General features: G+C 43.6%; 1 protein-coding gene across 6 annotated transcripts in view; it reads left to right on the top strand.

Moving 5' to 3' along the window:
• The window catches only part of MON1A (MON1 vesicular trafficking associated A), a 71,973-nt gene that overhangs the window by 5,329 nt on the left and 46,340 nt on the right, over window positions 1-20,304 (top strand). For all 6 annotated transcript variants that reach the window (XR_015050473.1, XM_085850780.1, XM_085850784.1 and 3 more), the window contains 3 exons: window positions 2,244-2,862; window positions 3,992-4,172; window positions 18,443-18,858. Coding sequence is in view for 5 of the 6 variants with exons in the window: in XM_085850780.1 (XP_085706906.1) it covers window positions 2,280-2,862; window positions 3,992-4,172; window positions 18,443-18,858 (1,180 nt within the window). In the remaining variant the exon portion in view is untranslated. The remainder of the gene's footprint in view (window positions 1-2,243; window positions 2,863-3,991; window positions 4,173-18,442; window positions 18,859-20,304) is intronic.

Genomic DNA, 20,304 nt, shown 5'->3' with positions numbered 1-20,304 from the left:
AGTCCGTCACATACGCGATTTGGCGCGTCTCCAATCTCCGAGCGTCGTCACTGTTACCGGCGAATCTGACTACCACGGCTCCAAGGATACGAATTCCTTTGTTGTTTGCGGCCTTCATGGTCATGGATACAGGTATGAGGTCCTCGGTACTCAGGCCCATTTGTTTGACGACTTTAATGCCGATCAGGCAGCTCTGGCACCCCGTGTCTGCCATAGCGGGTAGGGTTACCGCGCGGGTGTGTTTCAGGAGGTTAAAACCCAGCGCTTTGTAATCCTCGCGCTTGTTGGTGAGAGTGAGGTTGACGTATGGCTGCAGGTCGGATATGCGTTTCATCCACTTATCGCACATATCATCGTACAGGTGGTGAGCGAGGGGAAGCGCGCGCATTTCGTCCTCTGTGCTGGCCATGGTGACCGTGCAAAGCTCGACGAAGGCTGCCGTCTGCTCGTCGTACATCCCGTCGGTCTCCCTAGATGGGGGTCTTGCCGATCGGCCGCCCAGGCACGCCTTGTCGAGTTGATTCTGGCGGTCACACTTCCGGCACTTTTTACCGTATCCGGGGCACTCGGCGCGTCTGGCGCGCCATTGAGGCGTTTTGCCATGGCCCACCTCGCCGCAGTAGATGCAAACTCCTTCGGGCTTGGCCTTCCGTTTTTCCGGCCTGGCTCCTACTCTGGCGCGGACGTCCTGTCGCTTTCCCCGCCGATACGAACTACTGATCGCGTCCGTGCTCTGAGTGTCAAGCAGGCGCGATGCCAAGCGTTTTCCAGACTCTTTGGCCTCGATATACTCTATCATGTCCTTTAATGGCATGTCCTGGTTCTTCTCACCGAGTAGGTCAAGTTGTATTGCTTGGTCCGCGATGCCACGGGCAACCACGTTGCGCAATATCTCTTCCGTGAAGTCGTTGACCTGATCGCACCCCGCCTTGGTGCACTTCATTTCATACTTGCACGTGTCCGCCTGCCCCTTGATGCGGGCGTGGAACGACCGGACGTGCTCCTCGTGTCCCTGCCGCATGTTAGACAGGGCCACTCGAGCTACCATCGTGTTCTCCGTCCGGACGGCGAGCGCCTTCATGGCGGCGAGGACGTCTTCTTCATCGCTGCCCACGAGGCTCCTACCCGCCGCGCGAGTGAGGTCCTTTCTCAGCTCCTCCTCACAGCACTCCAGTAGCTGCGCGACTATGTCGGGTCCGACAAGCTTAGTACCTGTTTTGTATTCGCCCCAGCGGGTTATGAAGTACGACCAGGCCTCGCCCGTTCCGGCCAGTGCTATGGAGGGACGCTTGAGTTTCTCCATCTTGGCATTCGAGCTCGCCGCCCTGTGGGCGGCGACGTGCACAGTGGCGTGTATACTCAACATGGCCGCCACCACTGCTGCCTCTGTGTGTGTAGCCATATAGTCACAACCCTCGATCGGGCACTCTGCTTCCACCGGCGCCATAGGAACAGTTATTCTTGAGTAAACGTTCTATTTTCGGTGATGCACACGTGTGTACAGTGTCCTGGGGGCGAAGATTGGGTACAGTACCCGAGAAATCCAAACTCGCTGTCGACGTTCTCGTGGTCCGTTTTCACCCAGTCGTGTCCTCCTCAGCACCGACGATCTTTACTCGACTGCATCAAGTTGTTTGATTATAAATAAGAACAGAGTTCAATTTGTTCGACCACTTTATTAGCGTGGAACGACAATAATCAAACAAGTATTGAACAGGTTGAAACGCCCACAACATCCCTGGCTCCGGCTCAGGCTGCGCATGCGCACTGGCACAGGGGACCGTCGATATGTAGAAGTACCGTAAAGTACAATGTTCTCTAGTTCCTTCACCCGTTGTGGTTGTTCCTTCACCCGTTGTGGTTGTTCCTTCACCCGTTGTGGTTGTTCCTTCACCCGTTGTGGTTGTTCCCTCACCCGTTGTGGTTGTTCCCTCACCCGTTGTGGTTGTTCCCTCACCCGTTGTGGTTGTTCCCTCACCCGTTGTGGTTGTTCCCTCACCCGTTGTGGTATTTGATGTTTAATAACATTTCCCATTGAATGTAAACCCTGATGACGTGGACTGTGTGTTTCTCTGTGACGGTGACGTTTGTTCAGTGAAGGAACATTGATTAAATGGATTAATTATTTATTAAACATTTGTATATTTAATAATTCCATTTGATGAATCAATTGCATGATTATAATAAGTAATTAATTGTGATGGTTTTGAAGCTATTCAGTTGTTTTTTTTGTTGTTGTTTAGTGCGACCAAACAGCACGGAGCACGGCCTCAAGGGACATGGCAGATGATGGACGGCAAGGAAGGGAGATTCCCAATGGAGAATGTTCGCAAGTTTCATTTCAAACTGAACCAATCAAACACGTGACGCGTACACCTGGTGAAAACGTGACGCGTACACCTGGTGAAAGCGTGACGCGTACACCTGGTGAAAGCGTGACGCGTACACCTGGTGAAAGCGTGACGCGTACACCTGGTGAAAGCGTGACGCGTACACCTGGTGAAAGCGTGACGCGTACACCTGGTGAAAGCGTGACGCGTACACCTGGTGAAAGCGTGACGCGTACACCTGGTGAAAGCGTGACGCGTACACCTGGTGAAAGCGTGACGCGTACACCTGGTGAAAGCGTGACGCGTACACCTGCCGGTGAGAACGTGGCGCGTACACCTGCCGGTGAGAACGTGGCGCGTACACCTGCCGGTGAGAACGTGGCGCGTACACCTGCCGGTGAGAACGTGGCGCGTACACCTGCCGGTGAGACTGTTGTGAAGTTTTCCCTGGATGGGATTCGCGTCCAGGTGGATGGCCCTGAAATGAGATCTGAGAGTCCAGCACTTGGAATGACCGAAGGGACGGAACCAGGTGTGTTTCTTGCCTTCGTTTTAAATTTATTTTTTAAGGGTGGAGTGTTTCACTATCATTACCTTCACCACCGAAGGTGAAGGAGTTTGTTTTCACCCATTTTCTGTGTATTTGTCTGTCTGTTTGTTTGTGTACAGCATATCTCAAAACGTTGTGGACGGATCCGGATGATATTTTGTGGGCAGGTTGGGTGTGTGACAAGGACAAACTGATTAGATTTTGGTGAAGATCCAGAACCGACTACTGGAATTTTTAAGTGATTCTTCACCATCGAGAGATGGGGTTAAAAATGATATATAGCACGATATCTCAAAAAGTTGTGGACGGATCCGGATGATATTTTGTGGGCAGGGTGGGTGTGTGACAAGGACAAACTGATTAGATTTTGGTGAAGATCCAGAACCGACTACTGGAATTTTTAAGTGATTCTTCACCATCGAGAGATGGGGTTAAAAATGATATATAGCACGATATCTCAAAAAGTTGTGGATGGATTCGGACGGAACTTGGTGGACAGGTTGGGTGTGTTGCAAGGACGAATTGATTCAGTTTTGGTGAACATCCGAATCCGGATCTGGATGTGAGTTGATTATTTTTTTAAGTCATTCTTGACCATTGAGAGATGGTGCCAAAAACGATATAGTCCTGTATAACATGATATTTCAAAAATGTATTGTGCCGATATGTTCTCATGGATCAGGCATTACGTGGTGGAGGTATGCGCTCTACCGAGTGTCCTTCTAGTTTTCATCAAGTTTTGTTTGAATACAAAGTGGGCACAGATGGCCTTTCTCTTTTTGGGTTGCTTTCGAGTTACTTGTATATTTCGTTTTGTTCCCTCAATAACTTTGGCATCATGATACGAGCACTTGCCTGAAGACCATACGTACAGATTCACATTTGTGCTTTGTCCATCTGATTAGGGTGTTTTTTTTTTTAATTTCTCTGCTGTTATCTTTCATGAGAAGCATTTTCTTTCCTGTCAGTCCCTTTTATTTTTTTTATTTTTTATTTTTGGTTCTTCAGTGCAATTGATCTTAACATAAGGTCCTCTATAAGCCTTAACCCCCATAGAGCAAGTGTGAAAGATCACCTTTCATGTATCTGATGTTGCCATTGCTACTGGCAGGTGCAACTTGCGACAATCATTTGTTTCTGTCCGTGCGGACGTACGAGGACCTTCTGAGCTGTGATGAAGAATCTGATAATAGCCTGCAAGACAACCAGGAGCTCCATGAAGAAGCAGGCCAATCCCTGCATAATTGGCAGCTTGGGCAGTTGAGCAAGCCACTCAATAAGCTGGTGCTGGAGTAAGTTTCTGATCAAGGTTGATCTGCCTTGTTCATGTCAATATCTGATATCAATGATCAGACAAAATGTACATTATGTGGGTCTGATGTTGTAGCCACATTGATTTCTTACAAGTATTCGAAATGCAAGGATGTCATGATGGCAATGCTAAAAGTTTGCAAAAAGTGTAGGGCTAATAACTATGTATGGATAGATCTTAAAAAATATTTGCATTAGTATGAAAATATCAGCAACGTCCATTCCTACGTTTTTTTTTTTTTTTTTTTTTTTTTTTTTTTTTTTTTTTTTGTTTTTGTTTTGTTTTATTATTGTTCATCTGATGTGCACGAGTCATAAGTACATGTCATATTGTTGTAGGAATGACTTCGAGGGACTAACTTTGCAGAGTATATGGTAGTCATCTCCCATATTGCATGTGTATGCACAAGCATGATGTAATTTAATTATGATATAAGCTTTGTGGGTTTTATGTGTACAAAGATGTTTACCTGGCCCCAATGTTTGTGTCTAAAACCTCCATCCCTTGAAAGCACTTTTTAATGTTCTTATCTTTGGAACCTATCTTTTTTTTGTGTGTGCTTTTAAATACTCCGACAGGCCGTCGGCACAAGTTTAGGCAGGAGAACCACCCGCATGATCCCGATCGGACCTGCAGGACCAGCACCGTCTCGGTGAAAGGTCAAGGGTGAGATTCCACCACCCGCAATCTGGGCCCCTGACCAATCGCGATCGAGCTCTGAAGGGCTAAGTACGTCAATAAGCAAGTGAGGGCAAAAACACTGTAAAGGTGGGGTTAGGGTCCGGCGATTTATATATCGATATACTGGTGTTTGGGTGTTGGGCTTGAGATCCTTGGATCCTGAATTCAAATCCCCCTCGGCTGTTGAAGTAATACCAGGTGGGGTTGACTCTGCCTGTCATCCTTCCAAGGTCGGCAAAATGAGTGCGAGCTTGCTGGTTTCCTGTGTTAGAGTGGTGACATGTCCAGGGTTGTGCCCAATAGCCAAGGAGACTGCTTAGAGTCTTCTTCTTCGTAGACTTTTCCCATTGAGCTGGGGTCGCCTCCATCCCAACGAGCAGCCTTCCTCCACATCAACCGATCTGGGGCCCATTCCTCCTTCATTCCTCAGTGTTTCATGTCTTCTTTTACACAGTCCATCCATCTTTTTTGCTTGTCTTCCCCTTTTCCTTCTCCCAGGTACATTCAATTCCATTGCTCTCCTTGATGGTTCCTCTTCCCCTCTCTGTTTCACATGTCCAAACCACCTCAACCTTGCCTTTCTCGCCTTCTCCTCGATCCCAACCACTCTTGCCATTTCCTTGATGCTCTTGTTCATTTTCTTTTCTCTTAGACTGATGCCCATAATCCACCTCAACATTCTCATCTCTGTTCTCATTAGTAGTCACGCTTCCTTCTTCTTCAATGCCCACGTTTCAGCTCCGTCCAGGAGCACTGGTCTGATGGCTGTCTTGTATACCTTAATCCTCAGTTTCAATGGTAACTTCTTGTCATATGTTGCACCAGTGACCTCCCTCCATTTCTTCCAGCCTGCCTTCACTCTATCCCTCACAGCCTTCTCACAGCCTTCTCACTGCCTCCATTGCTATCCACAGTACTTCCCAGGTACACAAAGTCCTCGACTTGGCTCAAGGTTGCTCCTCCTGTATCCTTGATGTTGATTTTTCTCTTCGTCTTACTCTTCCCGCTCGTCATTGATACTGATTTTTTTCACATTCATCTTCATTCCATTTTGTTCCAGACTTCCGTGCCAATTTTGAAGTTGGTTTTGCAGATCTTTATCCATTTTTGCCGTGATCGCCAAGTCGTCTGCAAACAGCATTTCCCAGAGAAGGCCGGTTCGGCATTCTTGGCTGATGACATCCAAGACGATGACAAACAATAACGGACTTGGTGCTGACCCTTGATGAAGGCCAACCTTGACTTCAAAACTCTCCGTCATTCCGTGCACTGTTTTGACCTTGGTTGTTGTTCGGTTGTAGGTGTTCCGGATGATGTTTATCAGTTGTTCAGGTACTCCTTTCTTGCATAAACTCCAGTCGACCAACTCCCGGAGGATTCTGTCGCATGCCTTTTCCAGGTCGACGAACGCATGGTAGATCGCTTGTTCTTTTCCAGATGCTTCTCTTGCAGTTGTCTGAAGATGAAAATGGCATCAGTAGTTCTCCGTTTATGTCAAAAGCCAAACTGCATTTGGTCGATGTTCGTGACTTCTCTGATTTTCTTGTCCAGATTCCTTTCGGTGATCTTCAGCATCTGCTCCGTGAGTTTGATTCACCTGTGGTTCCCGCAATCGAACACATGTCCTTTTTGTTTGTAGATTGGAACCAGAACACTTTCTCTCCAGTTTTCTGGCATATTCCCCGTTATCCAGATGTTCTCGAGGATCCAGTGAGTCCAACAGACTCCATGGTGTCTGAGTGCTTTGATCATTTTGATGGTTACTTCGGATGGTCCCACTGCTTTGTTCTTCATTTTCCTGGTGGCTTCGCTGACTTCCTGCATTGTTACCATTTGGACTGGTCCTTCCACTGGTGGTGTTTCAATCAGCTCTTCCGCTTCATTCCTCTCATTTAGCAGCGTTGCAAAGTATTCGTTCCACCCAGCTATAACCATTTCTTCCTCAACTAAGATGTTTCCTTCCCTGTCTTTGATCACCTTCATTGTTGGGATTCCTCTTCTTGCTCTTTCCCGTTGTTTCGCTACCTTGTCCACCCTTTTCTCTCCCTCCGGTGTTTCCATCTCCTCATACCGCTCCTTTGTTGCTTGCTCCTTTGCTTCTGCCACTGATGTTTGAGCTCCTTATTCAAGATAATACCGACTCTATTTCTTCCTTCGCTACCACCTGAGTAGAAGAGTTTATATAAGGAGACTGCTTAGAGTATGCAGCACCAACGTTATGCATAGAGTATGGTCCCAATGCACGGATATACTGGTATTGGAATTCTGAATATACCAGTATACCGAAAAAAAAAGTATATCACCAACAAATCGAAGAAAGGTGTTTACAATGCTGAAATAGCGTACATGTTTGAAAACGCTTTGATGCACTCGGCTAAACATGGAACGGCAACAGTGAAACGTATGACGTCAAGACGTAACAGAAAGTAAGTGCAGTATGTTTTAACTTTTATCCCTCAGCATCCGAGCACCCGTACAAGCAATCGCGTTTTCCTTTGCCCTCGTAGCTGATTTTAAAGCAATTGCCAATTGGTTATTGGATTCACTTATATATGAGATATCCCTTATTGTCGGGTTTTCTGTCTGTGTGTGTGTGTGTGTGTGTGTGTGTGTGTGTGTGTGTGTGTGTGTGTGTGTGTGTGTGTGTGTGTGTGTGTGTGTGTGTGTGTGTGTGTGTGTGTGTGTGTGTGCAACGCGAGGCTCCACAGCACGAACCAGCGAACCTATTTCGATGAAACTTTGCCAACAGTTGCCATATGGTCTGGGAATGTGCACATTTGAATTTCGTTTCCTCGCAACCACCCGTTGCTGTACAGCGGCCGAAAAACCGCGTACAGTATTTTCAATACCTGTCCTTCAGTTTTGAATGTAGAGAAACGAGACTTCGCAATTAAACACTTCGAGATATTTAGAAAATTTTACTTGAGCCGATTTTTGATTGAGGTTTTAGTTTTTCAAATGGTAGTCCTTCAAAAATTGGGTGTCTATTTACCGTCATTTAAGGTGTGTATACAGTGTTTGTAAGGAACTACACCGTCGTTCCACCTTCGATCTCTCCTCGATCCAAACGTGATTGACCAAAGTGAAAAGGATCCAAAATAAATGGAATCACCGGCATTTCTGTCTTTGTGGATTTCTAATAATATAATGTTTATTTATTTACCGAAAATGATTCCACGACCCACACATCACCTTCAATTATTTATTTATTTACCGAAAACAATTCCACGACCCACACACCACCTTCAATTATTTATTTATTTACCGAAAACAATTCCACGACCCACACACCACCTTCAATTATTTATTTATTTACCGAAAACAATTCCACGACCCACACACCACCTTCAATTATTTATTTATTTACCGAAAACAATTCTACGACCCACACATCACCTTCAATTATTTATTCATTTACCGAAAACAATTCCACAACGCACACACCACCTCCAATTATTTATTTACCGAAAACGATTCCACGATCCACACCTCCTTCAATTATTTATTTACCAAAAACAATTCCACAACGCACACACCACCTCCAATTATTTATTTACCGAAACGATTCCACGGCCCACACACCTCCTTCAATTATTTATTTACCAAAAACAATTCCACGATCCACACACCACCTTCAATTATTTATTTATTGACTGAAAACAATTCCACGACCCACACACCTCCTTCAATTATTTATTTACCAAAAACAATTCCACGATCCACACACCACCTTCAATTATTTATTTATTGACTGAAAACAATTCCACGACCCACACACCTCCTTCAATTATTTATTTACCGAAAACAATTCCACGACCCACACACCACCTTCAATTATTTATTTATTTACCGAAAACAATTCCACGACCCACACATCACCTTCAATTATTTATTCATTTACCGAAAACAATTCCACGACCCACACATCACCTTCAATTATTTATTCATTTACCGAAAACAATTCCACAACGCACACACCACCTCCAATTATTTATTTACCGAAAACGATTCCATGATCCACACACCTCCTTCAATTATTTATTTACCAAAAACAATTCCACAACGCACACACCACCTCCAATTATTTATTTACCGAAAACGATTCCACGACCCACACACCTCCTTCAATTATTTATTTACCAAAAACAATTCCACGATCCACACACCACCTTCAATTATTTATTTATTGACTGAAAACAATTCCACGACCCACACACCTCCTTCAATTATTTATTTACCAAAAACAATTCCACGACCCACACATCACCTTCAATTATTTATTCATTTACCGAAAACAATTCCACGACGCACACACCACCTCCAATTATTTATTTACCGAAAACGATTCCACGACGCACACACCTCCTTCAATTATTTATTTACCGAAAACAATTCCACGATCCACACACCACCTTCAATTATTTATTTATTGACTGAAAACAATTCCACGACCCACACACCACCTTGAATTATTTATTTATCTACCGAAAATGATTCCACGACCCACACACCACCCTGAATTATTTATTTATTTATTTATTTATTTACAGAAAACGATTCCACGACCCACACAGCACCTCCAATTTATTTATTTACTGAAAACAATTCCACGATCCACACACCACCTCCAATTATTTATTTACCGAAAACGATTCCACGATCCACACACCTCCTTCAATTATTTATTTACCAAAAACAATTCCACAACGCACACACCACCTCCAATTATTTATTTACCGAAAACGATTCCACGACCCACACACCTCCTTCAATTATTTATTTACCAAAAACAATTCCACGATCCACACACCACCTTCAATTATTTATTTATTGACTGAAAACAATTCCACGACCCACACACCTCCTTCAATTATATATTTACCAAAAACAATTCCACGATCCACACACCACCTTCAATTATTTATTTATTGACTGAAAACAATTCCACGACCCACACACCTCCTTCAATTATTTATTTACCGAAAACAATTCCACGACCCACACACCACCTTCAATTATTTATTTATTTACCGAAAACAATTCCACGACCCACACATCACCTTCAATTATTTATTCATTTACCGAAAACAATTCCACGACCCACACATCACCTTCAATTATTTATTCATTTACCGAAAACAATTCCACAACGCACACACCACCTCCAATTATTTATTTACCGAAAACGATTCCATGATCCACACACCTCCTTCAATTATTTATTTACCAAAAACAATTCCACAACGCACACACCACCTCCAATTATTTATTTACCGAAAACGATTCCACGACCCACACACCTCCTTCAATTATTTATTTACCAAAAACAATTCCACGATCCACACACCACCTTCAATTATTTATTTATTGACTGAAAACAATTCCACGACCCACACACCTCCTTCAATTATTTATTTACCAAAAACAATTCCACGACCCACACATCACCTTCAATTATTTATTCATTTACCGAAAACAATTCCACGACGCACACACCACCTCCAATTATTTATTTACCGAAAACGATTCCACGACCCACACACCTCCTTCAATTATTTATTTACCGAAAACAATTCCACGATCCACACACCACCTTCAATTATTTATTTATTGACTGAAAACAATTCCACGACCCACACACCACCTTGAATTATTTATTTATCTACCGAAAATGATTCCACGACCCACACACCACCCTGAATTATTTATTTATTTATTTATTTATTTACAGAAAACGATTCCACGACCCACACAGCACCTCCAATTTATTTATTTACTGAAAACAATTCCACGATCCACACACCACCTCCAATTATTTATTTACCGAAAATGATTCCACGATCCACACACCACCTTCAATTATTTATTTACCGAAAACAATTCCACGATCCCCACACCACCTTCAATTATTTATTTATTTACTGAAAACGATTCCACGACCCACACACCACCTCCAATTATTTATTGACTGAAAACGATTCCACGACCCACACACCACCTCCAAATATTTATTTATTTCCCGAAAACGATTCCACGATCCACACACAACCTCCAATTATTTATTTATTTACCGAAAACGATTCCACGACCCACACACCACCTCCAATTATTTATTATTTAAAGTGGGAGTGGAGCAGGAAAGTGGGCGTGGCTTATGAAAAAATATTGTGTGGCTCAGGAGGTGTGGTCAAACAAGAGCATTGAGAGAAGTTTATCGTGTGTGTGTGTGTGTGTGTGTGTGTGTGTGTGTGTGTGTGTGTGTGTGTGTGTGTGTGTGTGTGTGTGTGTGTGTGTGTGTGTGTGTGTGTGTGTGTGTGTGTGTGTGTGTCTGCAACGCGAGGCTCCACAGCACAAACCAGCAAACCGATTATTTTTCAAATGGTAGTCCTTCAAAAATAGGGTGTCTATTTACCGTCATTTTTATGAAGAGTGCCAGTTGGCAAAATATGCAATAGGAAAAATCTTGCCAGGCAGAGGAACAATTGTATGTGAACCAATACGTCTTGGCAATGAATCTTCGTCGGTGGATCGGTCAGAATGAAAAGCATAGTATCCAGCGCTTCGATCCGAGCGAATCCCTCGTCGCCTACTGGCTTGTTACTTATATGAATTGGGTGTGCTTTAGAAATCCTGTGCTGAGTCAGTGATCTGCGATACTGGTATGGAAGCAATACGGGTACTGCCGATACAGTGGTGGCGATGGATTCTGACTTGTGTCAAATTACCAATACTGATCTCGCTTTTAAACAAAATCATTTTTAATGCAAGTTGAAGTTACGTCATATATGAATACGTAATGGACCATTGGACCATTGCCTATTTTTGGAACCTGTGTTTAAAAAAAAAAAAAGTCATTATTCCTTCTTTATTTATTTCTTTTTAAAAATAATATCGACGGAGCCTAGGTGAGGTACAAGCTGCAGCGGGCAGGTGATGCTTGGCACCTTCGTTGTGGAACCTGCATGCGAGAGCTACCCCTGGATTTCTCCTTAAACTGGCCCTTTGTTGCTGCAGTCTCCAGTCACGCCCCACACAGCAAGCCGCACCCACTCTCATCCTCGTGTTGGCTTCATGTCTTCAGCACGAACTGTTCCTTGCCTGCTCGTGTCTCCACTTGGGGTCACACTGCGTCCTGCCGGATACAGCTTGCGGTGTTTTTGTCCTGTTGTCTATCTTGGTCATCTCCTGTAGCATGAAAGAGGCTTGCGTGATTCGGTAATTAAGGTTCCCAATCGTTCGTTGACTGGTGGGCGCATATCTGTGGGAGTTCAGGAGTAGTTGTTTGATGATTGATTACTTGTTTTGTATTCCTTCTAATTGTGAATGTCTGCAGCTGTAGAGCAACTGAGGTAGGATTTGAAATGGCAAAGGCTTTCCTTGTGCAGCTTTCATGGTTGCTTTATGTAGTTTTCTTTGACTGGAAGTGCATGGGTGTTTATTTCGTAATCCTAACGACCTGGAATAATTGATTAGGTGAGAGATGATTGGTTTTCCCTCCAATTATATGAGTGAGAGACTTGATTGGGTGTTATTACATCCACCACCGAAGGTGGAAGAAGATTATGTATTCACCTCTGTCTGTTTGTTTGTTTGTTTGTTACTTGCAAAATCGAAGATTTTTCAAGTATATTGGTCAGTCATTTTTGTTATTCTGCCTGTTTGTCTGTCTATCTGTCTATTGCCTACATGTCACAATTCTAAACCGATCGTCATGAAACTTTACCAAGTTGTAAAGGTCATCGCAACTGAGAAGCCGATTGATTTTGAGGTCAAATTTCTGAAATCGTCATTTTTGATCCGATTGACTTGAAATTTGAACAAGATTTGCATATTGCGTCAATGGATTGGGAAACCAACTATTTTGGAGGTCTAAAGGTCAACTCAAGGTCATGCTTCTAAAATCATCAAATTTCAACTGAAAAATCGTCGTGACATCGTGTTTTTTGACTTGAGTTTCACAATTCACAATTCACTTGAGAGTTGAACAGAATTTCAGTTTTTGAACAATTTCAGTTTTCAGAATTTGAACAGTTGAACAGAATAGTCCATCACTGAATTGGGAAAGCAACTATTTTTGAGGTCAAAGGTCAAACTACTAAAATCATCAAATTTCATCTGAAAAATTGTCAATTTTCATCCGATTGACCTGAACTTTGATTAAGATTGTCAATTTTAATCTTGATGAAATGGGCAATTTGGTGTATCCATGGCAACCTTTGGAGAGGGGCGTGAATTTTGCAAGTATCGTGCTGCACGACATGTTCTTCTTGTTTGTTTGTGTGCAGGATATCTCAAAAAATTGTGGATGGATATGGATGAAATTTGGTGGGCAGGTTGGGTGTGTGACAAAGACTAACTGATTAGATTTTGGTGAAGATCCCGATCCGAATCAGGCTACTAGAATTTTTAAGTGATTCTTCACGCTTGAGAGATAGTGCTAAACCGATTATACGACATGATATCTCAAAAAGTTGTGGACGGATTCAGATGAAACTTGTGGACATGTTGGGTGTGTCGCAAGGACGAATTGATTCGATTTTGGTAAAGATCCGGATCTGCATATGAGAGTTATTTAATTTTTTAAGTGATTCTTCACCATTGAGAGATGGGGCCAAAAACGATATAATACTGTATAGCATGATATTTCAAAAATATATTGGGCCCGATATGTTCTCGTGGATGAATGTCATTGAATGGCGGAGGTATGCGCTCTACCGAGTGGCCTTTTAGTTCTGTACGTACGTATTCAGCAAGCTGTTCCATGTTGTATTTGGTCTCTCAAAAATTAATTTGTGAGCTCCTTGTCATTGTGTCGTTGAGTTTTGAGGTCAGAGCCACCCAAAGCTTTAATCTTGTTTTCAATCATAATGAGAGCTTAATTGAAGATTGCATCACTGTAGTCCAGTTCCAGGTTAGGATTTTGCACTTGTGTGTGATGCAAAATGGTCTCTGCCAGATTCTCCTTGTGGTTGTTCCATAGTTGTTGAGGATTTGACATGGCACATGTCTACAACATGATGACAAATAGGTTTTGCAGCGGCATCCATGGTGATGGAGTTGCAGCTGCCTCCTCCAATGTGCTGTTCCTGTGTGTATCATCCTCCAGGAGTCCTCTGAGCTGGCAAGCCTGTTTGTAAGTTTCACAGACTGTGGCATATCCACTGTTCACAAGTCCTCAATTGATGTTGGACCTTTGACCTCATGCAGAAGCAGTCTCAGGTAAAAGCATTCAAAATTATTAGGATGAACAGTGTACATACGGCCAAGTGCATCACTGGCTTTGATGCCTCGCTAGTCTGGTACAGCTTGTCCTGCTCTGCGGCGAGCCCACCTCTTGCTGCCAACATTCCATGTGTATTACTTGGGTATCTGATGGTACAACAGTGTCTTGGCAAATTCATCATCCTGGCAGAGATTGAAGAAATCAGTGAGAGTTGTGTCTTGTGGGACTTGGAAGCGCTCACGTACATTCTCCTCGGTGAAGTACACTCTCTGGCCATTCTCAAGGTGCACACTGAGATGAACCACAGTGGGATGTCGCTCATGAATTGGGAAGTTCAGCATCCTCCAGATGGCTTCATTGCTGCTACTATATCTTCCCATTTCATATTGCCAAACCTCATCATGCACAGTCCCATCCATTGTCAGGCCAAATACAGCAATGCCAGATCCTTTGTTGACATACTTGCACACATGTATGATTGGATTTCACAGAGTAACAGTACTCAACATTGATGTGTGCATTGAATAGCTGTGTGAGGAGTGGACAGTATGGAACAATCCACCTGTTGTAAACTTCAACCTCACAACCACGAACTCTGATGGTTGTTGTGGATCCACCATCTTCTGGTTTTCTCTGATGATACAGTGGGTATCCATCTTGTCCAGTCTGTCTCTCTTTCAGAAGATATCGTGGGAACCTTTTTTGTGCATTTGTTATCTTTCATGCATGGTGAGTTTGGATTGATGCTTCCACAGGGACCATGCACCATCTGTGTTTTGACAGTGCTGAACAGAAGTGGATCAATTACAGGGTCTGGAAGTTCATCACTGATTAAGTCATCCACTCTGTGCACATGAAGTTCATCTTGAAGCCAAGTCAGAATGTAGGCATGTGGTAGGCCACACTTTTGCCACTCAATTGTGTACATGTAGCACTTGATGGCTCCAAAAATCTTTCCCTTGGTGATGACATTCATCAATGCCATCATTTTTTTGTCGGAATACTCTTGCCAGCAAATCATGGCGATGCTGTGATTTTGGCCTGGCATCAGTTCATGAGCTACTTCCTCCCAAGCTGGATTGCAGGTGAAGGTAATGAAGAGATCAGGACGGCCATGGTTTCACACATGTCATGACATCCTGAGTGTGCTTATGCATGTAGCAGGGACCAAGATGACCAATTGGTCAACATTGGCAGCATTTCCATCATTGTTCATGGCATCCCTGAGGTGAACATAGTTTTCGACTCGGAGTTTCTTTTGGTTCTTTTAAATGAATCTCAGCCTTTTAGCCTCAATTTGGGCATAAATCTTCACAACAAATTGGTGGAAGAGATCTTTGCAATGCAAGATGTGATTGAAATTACCAGCTCTCAGCATCATCCTGTAGGCATAAAAGTCCATGGCAGAAATGTTATTTTCACTTGGCTATCCTGTTACTGGGTTGGTTTGTTGCAGTTTTATATCGTATCCATTATCACCTTGCCAGAATTAGTGGATACTGAAGTGTTTCATATGATGGGTGCATCTCAGCAATTCTCTGGAGTGAGTTGTTTCTGAGTTTCAGCACAATGTCTTGCTTGCCATTTTGATCACTCGCTGGGATGACGGCCACTTCTGATGTGGAGGGTGCATTGAAGCGTCGCTCATGCTCCCCAGCTGGAGTTTTGTTTGAATGACAATTTGTACTCCTCTTATCCATGGCACACTTGAGACTCTGAACATAGTGGTTTTCCTTGTGGAGCATATCTTGCAACTTAGTTTGAATGACATTGTTGCAGCTTTGTTCTGCCTGCTTTGTATTGTCACCAATGAAGTAGATCTGCAGGAATGTTGGCTCTTCATTTGGTCGTGGCTGTGGACTGCCAATCTGATGATAAACCTGTCCCTGCACTTTCAATGTGGGCATGTAGCCAGATTCTCTGATCTCTTTTGTGGTGCCGAAAGATGTCATGTTAAAGCATGAGTTGTATCTTCTGATGTTTATTTGGAAATGATTTGCATTTGGAGAGATGACTATCAACAATGTACGAAGCGGTTCAGGAGGAGCATTCATTTGGGGCAGCCGAACCTTGCCACTGTTGCAGAATATTCCTGGAGCTTCTCCTGTCCATTTCATCACATCACAGAGCCTGCAAGTAATTGACAATGAGCCAACAGCAACTATTGGGCCAGAAGCATAATCCAAGGCTGGATTGTAGGAGAATGCAGACTTCTATTTTTTGCTCCAGGGCTGGTTCCTGGATGCAGCCATTCTTGTTGCATTTATGTCTCGTCATCTTTCTTGCCCTTCAGGAGTTTCAGCTGCTCTGGATGCAGCCATTGCTGCTGCATTTTCCTCTCGTCTTCTTTCTTTCAGTTGAGTTTCAGCTGCCACACACGTACGGGCATGCGAGAGCGAAGGAACGGCCTGTGTGGTTGTTGTTTCTGGAACGCGGTTTGAAAGTTTTTTTTTTTTTTTTATTTTTTTTTTTTTTGCATGTGCAGCCACGCACGTATGGGCACGCACGCGCAGCGGAGGAACGGCCTGTGTGGTTGTTTCTGGCATGCGGTTTGAAAGTTTTATTTTTCCACGTACAACCACGCACGTACAGGCACTCACGTACGGTCACGCGAGAGCGAAGGAACGGCCTGTGAATTTGTTTCTGGCACGCGGTTTGAAAGTTTATTTTTATTTTTTTCCCACGTAAGGGCCTGCACGTATGGGCACGCGAGAGCGAAGGAACAGCCTGTGTGGTTGTTTCTGGCATGCGGTTTGAAAGATTTTTTTTGCATGTCCGGGCCCGCACGTACATGCACGCACGTACAGGCATGCGAGAGCGAAGGAATGGCCTGTGGTTGTTTCTGGCACGTGGTTTGAAAGTTTTTTTTTTTGCACGCACGGCTACGACCGCACCTACGGGCCCACACTAGTATATATAATGGAGCAAGTGTATGTATGTCTGCTCTCAACCCCACGGTTGGACAGCTGGCCTGACACCAACCACAATTGTAACCTGAAAAAATAATATGTCTTGCAGGGATAACACGTCTTCAGAAGTGCCATATTCACAATCGCCATGCTCTCCCTATAAGTTTTCCATTTAGTGTAAAACAACCTAAACGACTGTTAAGAGGATTATCAAATGTCGAAAGGTTGCAGCCGATCGGCATTATGGGCCTCATGAAGGCGACAGTACAAATAGGCCTCAGGCCTCTGGTGTCAGCGTATGGCCCAGTGAAAATGGAATTATCTGAGCTATATAACCATGATGTGTTATGTATGCACATAAGTAGTACGCATCTTTTTGCTTCGTGTACGTAACCCAGGGTTTTTTTAATTTTACTTTTGAGGGCAATCGAAGCAGCGGTCTGTTGCCTCTACACTACCCAAATTAAAGGGATGGGTCAGAAGAATGTGTTGCACACTTGGAACAAGATTGTCATTTGGGCGGGTACTCTGGTCCAGCAGTCGTTAGTAATAGTAATAGTAATAACAGTATTTATAGTGGTTATTGGAATAAATTTGCAGCTGGAGTGGAAAACTATCAAAGCCCTATCCATTAGAAACCGCAGGGCAAATCACTGATGTAATATAGACTGGAGAGGATTCTGAAAACTTGGTTTATTTGCTTTTCAGTCAAGATGAAACAAGTAAGGTTATAAAAAGGAGGAAAATGAAGGAGAGTCAAAAGTCAAGGTGTTGGACAATGGGAATACGACGGTTGTTCAAGGTACCCTGTCCTCTGCTCAGACTGCTCTCGTATTCGTAGACCGCAGCACATGGTGACCCTATCAAAGCTGACCGTCCTGCAGTGTCGCTCTATAAATTGAAAGGGAAATGCATGCTGAAGACCTCGTTGCTGCTCATTGCACCATTTTCTCTTGTGTAATGGAAGGTTTTCCCATAACAATGAAATTGTACTCTGCCTTTGTATACTTTACATTCTGTACTTTGCAGCACAATTGAGTGCTTTTTCCAAAGATAACTTTCTGTTCACTTGCACACTCTCCCTTCCCGACCCCACAATTGACTTTCTGCTTGATAAATGCTTAATCTGGAGGCTCTACTCGTCCCACCTTATTTGTGCTTTTTCTGAATTATTCCAATTAGAATGGTGGTTTGTGTGGAATGTGTCTGCTGAATATGCTTTACTACGCTGATTTAAAAAAATAACTTGTAATACATTTATTGAAGATCTTGGAAGCACAGGATGATAAAGGAACAGAAGGATCATGCAAATACATTGGTGGTCAACTTCTATAATGTTGATTTCTCCACAAGTAATACAACTTGCTTAAGATTTGTTGAATGAACAGTTTCAAAAAGCTTGACGTTCTTTCAGCTTATTCTCTTTTCTTTTGTCAGGCAGGTTGATGAGGAAAACTTTGAAGGGAATGAAGACATTTGCCAGGAAGAAGGGGGAGAAGAAAATTTTGACGTCAAGGACGGGGTCACATGTAAACCACTGAACAGTTTAGAAGAGCTCGACTTCAGTGTAAGGACAGATGATCAGGAGGCACTGCAAGAGAATGATGTTCCTCGAAGTCCAGGGCAAAGAAATCGTGCGTCCCGTAGTAGTGCGAGCAGTCGGGATTCTCAGGATGTAATGAGCGAGGCTTGGTGGAGCCTCAACAAGCACGTGTTTGTACTCAGTGAGGCTGGAAAACCCATTTATTCACGTTATGGCAGTGAAGAGGCCCTGTCGTCATTTATGGGAGTTCTTCTTGCGCTCGTCTCTTTTGTACAAGCTGGGAAGAACATAATGCGCTCCATCCATTCGGGTTTGTACATCAAGTGGTGATAGATTTCCAGAAAGTAAACATTGCATTTGTTTTAACACATTTGGTTGAATTTCAGTGAATTTTAAATGGCATGCACTTTCTTATTATCTCTTAAGCCATTTGCATGAAACCTGTTATACATTCATTAGAAATATGAAAATCGTTTTGTACTTTGTAAATGACACACTACCCAGTACATCAAATGATTTCTGATGAAGAATGTTCAATGTTTCTTCAAATTATTACTCGTGGTATTATGTTTATGAGAGGGGTGTGAGGTGGGGGTGGATGAACAGTTATTGGAATTAAGGTATAGACCCCCTCGTTTGATTTTGCATAGCTTATAGGAATTTATTCTTTCGATTGAGGACACATGGATAGGGATAAGTCATCCTGTTTGTTCATGTGCTGATGGGAGACGCACTGTTGTTACCTTTAGCCCCTGCTCCATAAAGGGTTAAGGATGTCTTGTCATGTGTCATCTTTGTTGGGCCAGGTAAGAGAGACGCCTCAACTGCTTTGCTGTCTGTGCAGTGGCATGCCTGCCCGTTTTCCCCTCCCTTCGCACTATGGGGAAGAAGAAGAAGAAGAAGATCAAGCCCTCCAATACTCCCATCCGATTGGCGACAAGGAAAGTGATGTGCCATTGGTTCGTGCTGATCAAAGACCATGGCACCGATTAGTTCAGGTTTAGCACCGCTGATTGGCTTGCAACACTGTCACTAGGCATGTGGCAGCACATTGTTGCGAGGCTGATGTGGATGTCGTTGGGGCAGGGAAAGTGAATAAGGCAGAATTCTCTTGGGCTGGTGCGATTTTGAGTAAACCAGAGTGAAGTGGGACACTCTTGGAGGCTTCGTGACTCGCCTGAACTGGCAGCAATGCAGCATGTCCTGTTCCATGAGCTGTGCTATCCAATTAAGACCTAGAACCTTTCCTGCTTGCAATCGTGTGTGTGTGTGTGTGTGTGTGTGTGTGTGTGTGTGTGTGTGTGTGTGTGTGTGTGTGTGTGTGTGTGTGTGTGTGTGTGTGTGTGTGTGTGTGTGTGTGTGTGTGTGTGTGTGTGTGTGTGTGTGTGTGTGTGTGTGTGTGTTTTTTTTCTCTTACCATTTGTAATTATTTATTCATTGTCTGTCGGCAATTCCATTTGTTTTGTCATCTTGTCTCTATGAAAGTGTTTATCTGTTAAGGCCTATGTATATCTGTTTCTGCCATCCTTCCCGTGCAAACAGCATTGGCTTTATTGAATATCCACAGAGGGAAAAATGTTTGTCACGTCCGAGTACCCGTTAATACAAGATTTCTCAGAGCTGGGACCTTTTGGCTTGAGGGATGGTCGAAACGGTCTTTTATGACACTACTTTCAATAATTGTTACGTCCAGTGTTGGCTTAATGGTTAGGGTGTTGCGTATTGGATCCTAGGGTCCCGAGTTCATATTCCGTTT

This window comes from Eptatretus burgeri, chromosome 13 (assembly GCF_056783735.1).
Source record: "Eptatretus burgeri isolate ZD-2024b chromosome 13, Ebu_testis_v1, whole genome shotgun sequence".
NCBI lineage: Eukaryota > Metazoa > Chordata > Myxini > Myxiniformes > Myxinidae > Eptatretus > Eptatretus burgeri.
Note: the sequence above shows the minus strand (reverse complement) of the source record. Positions and strands in the feature narration are given on the sequence as shown.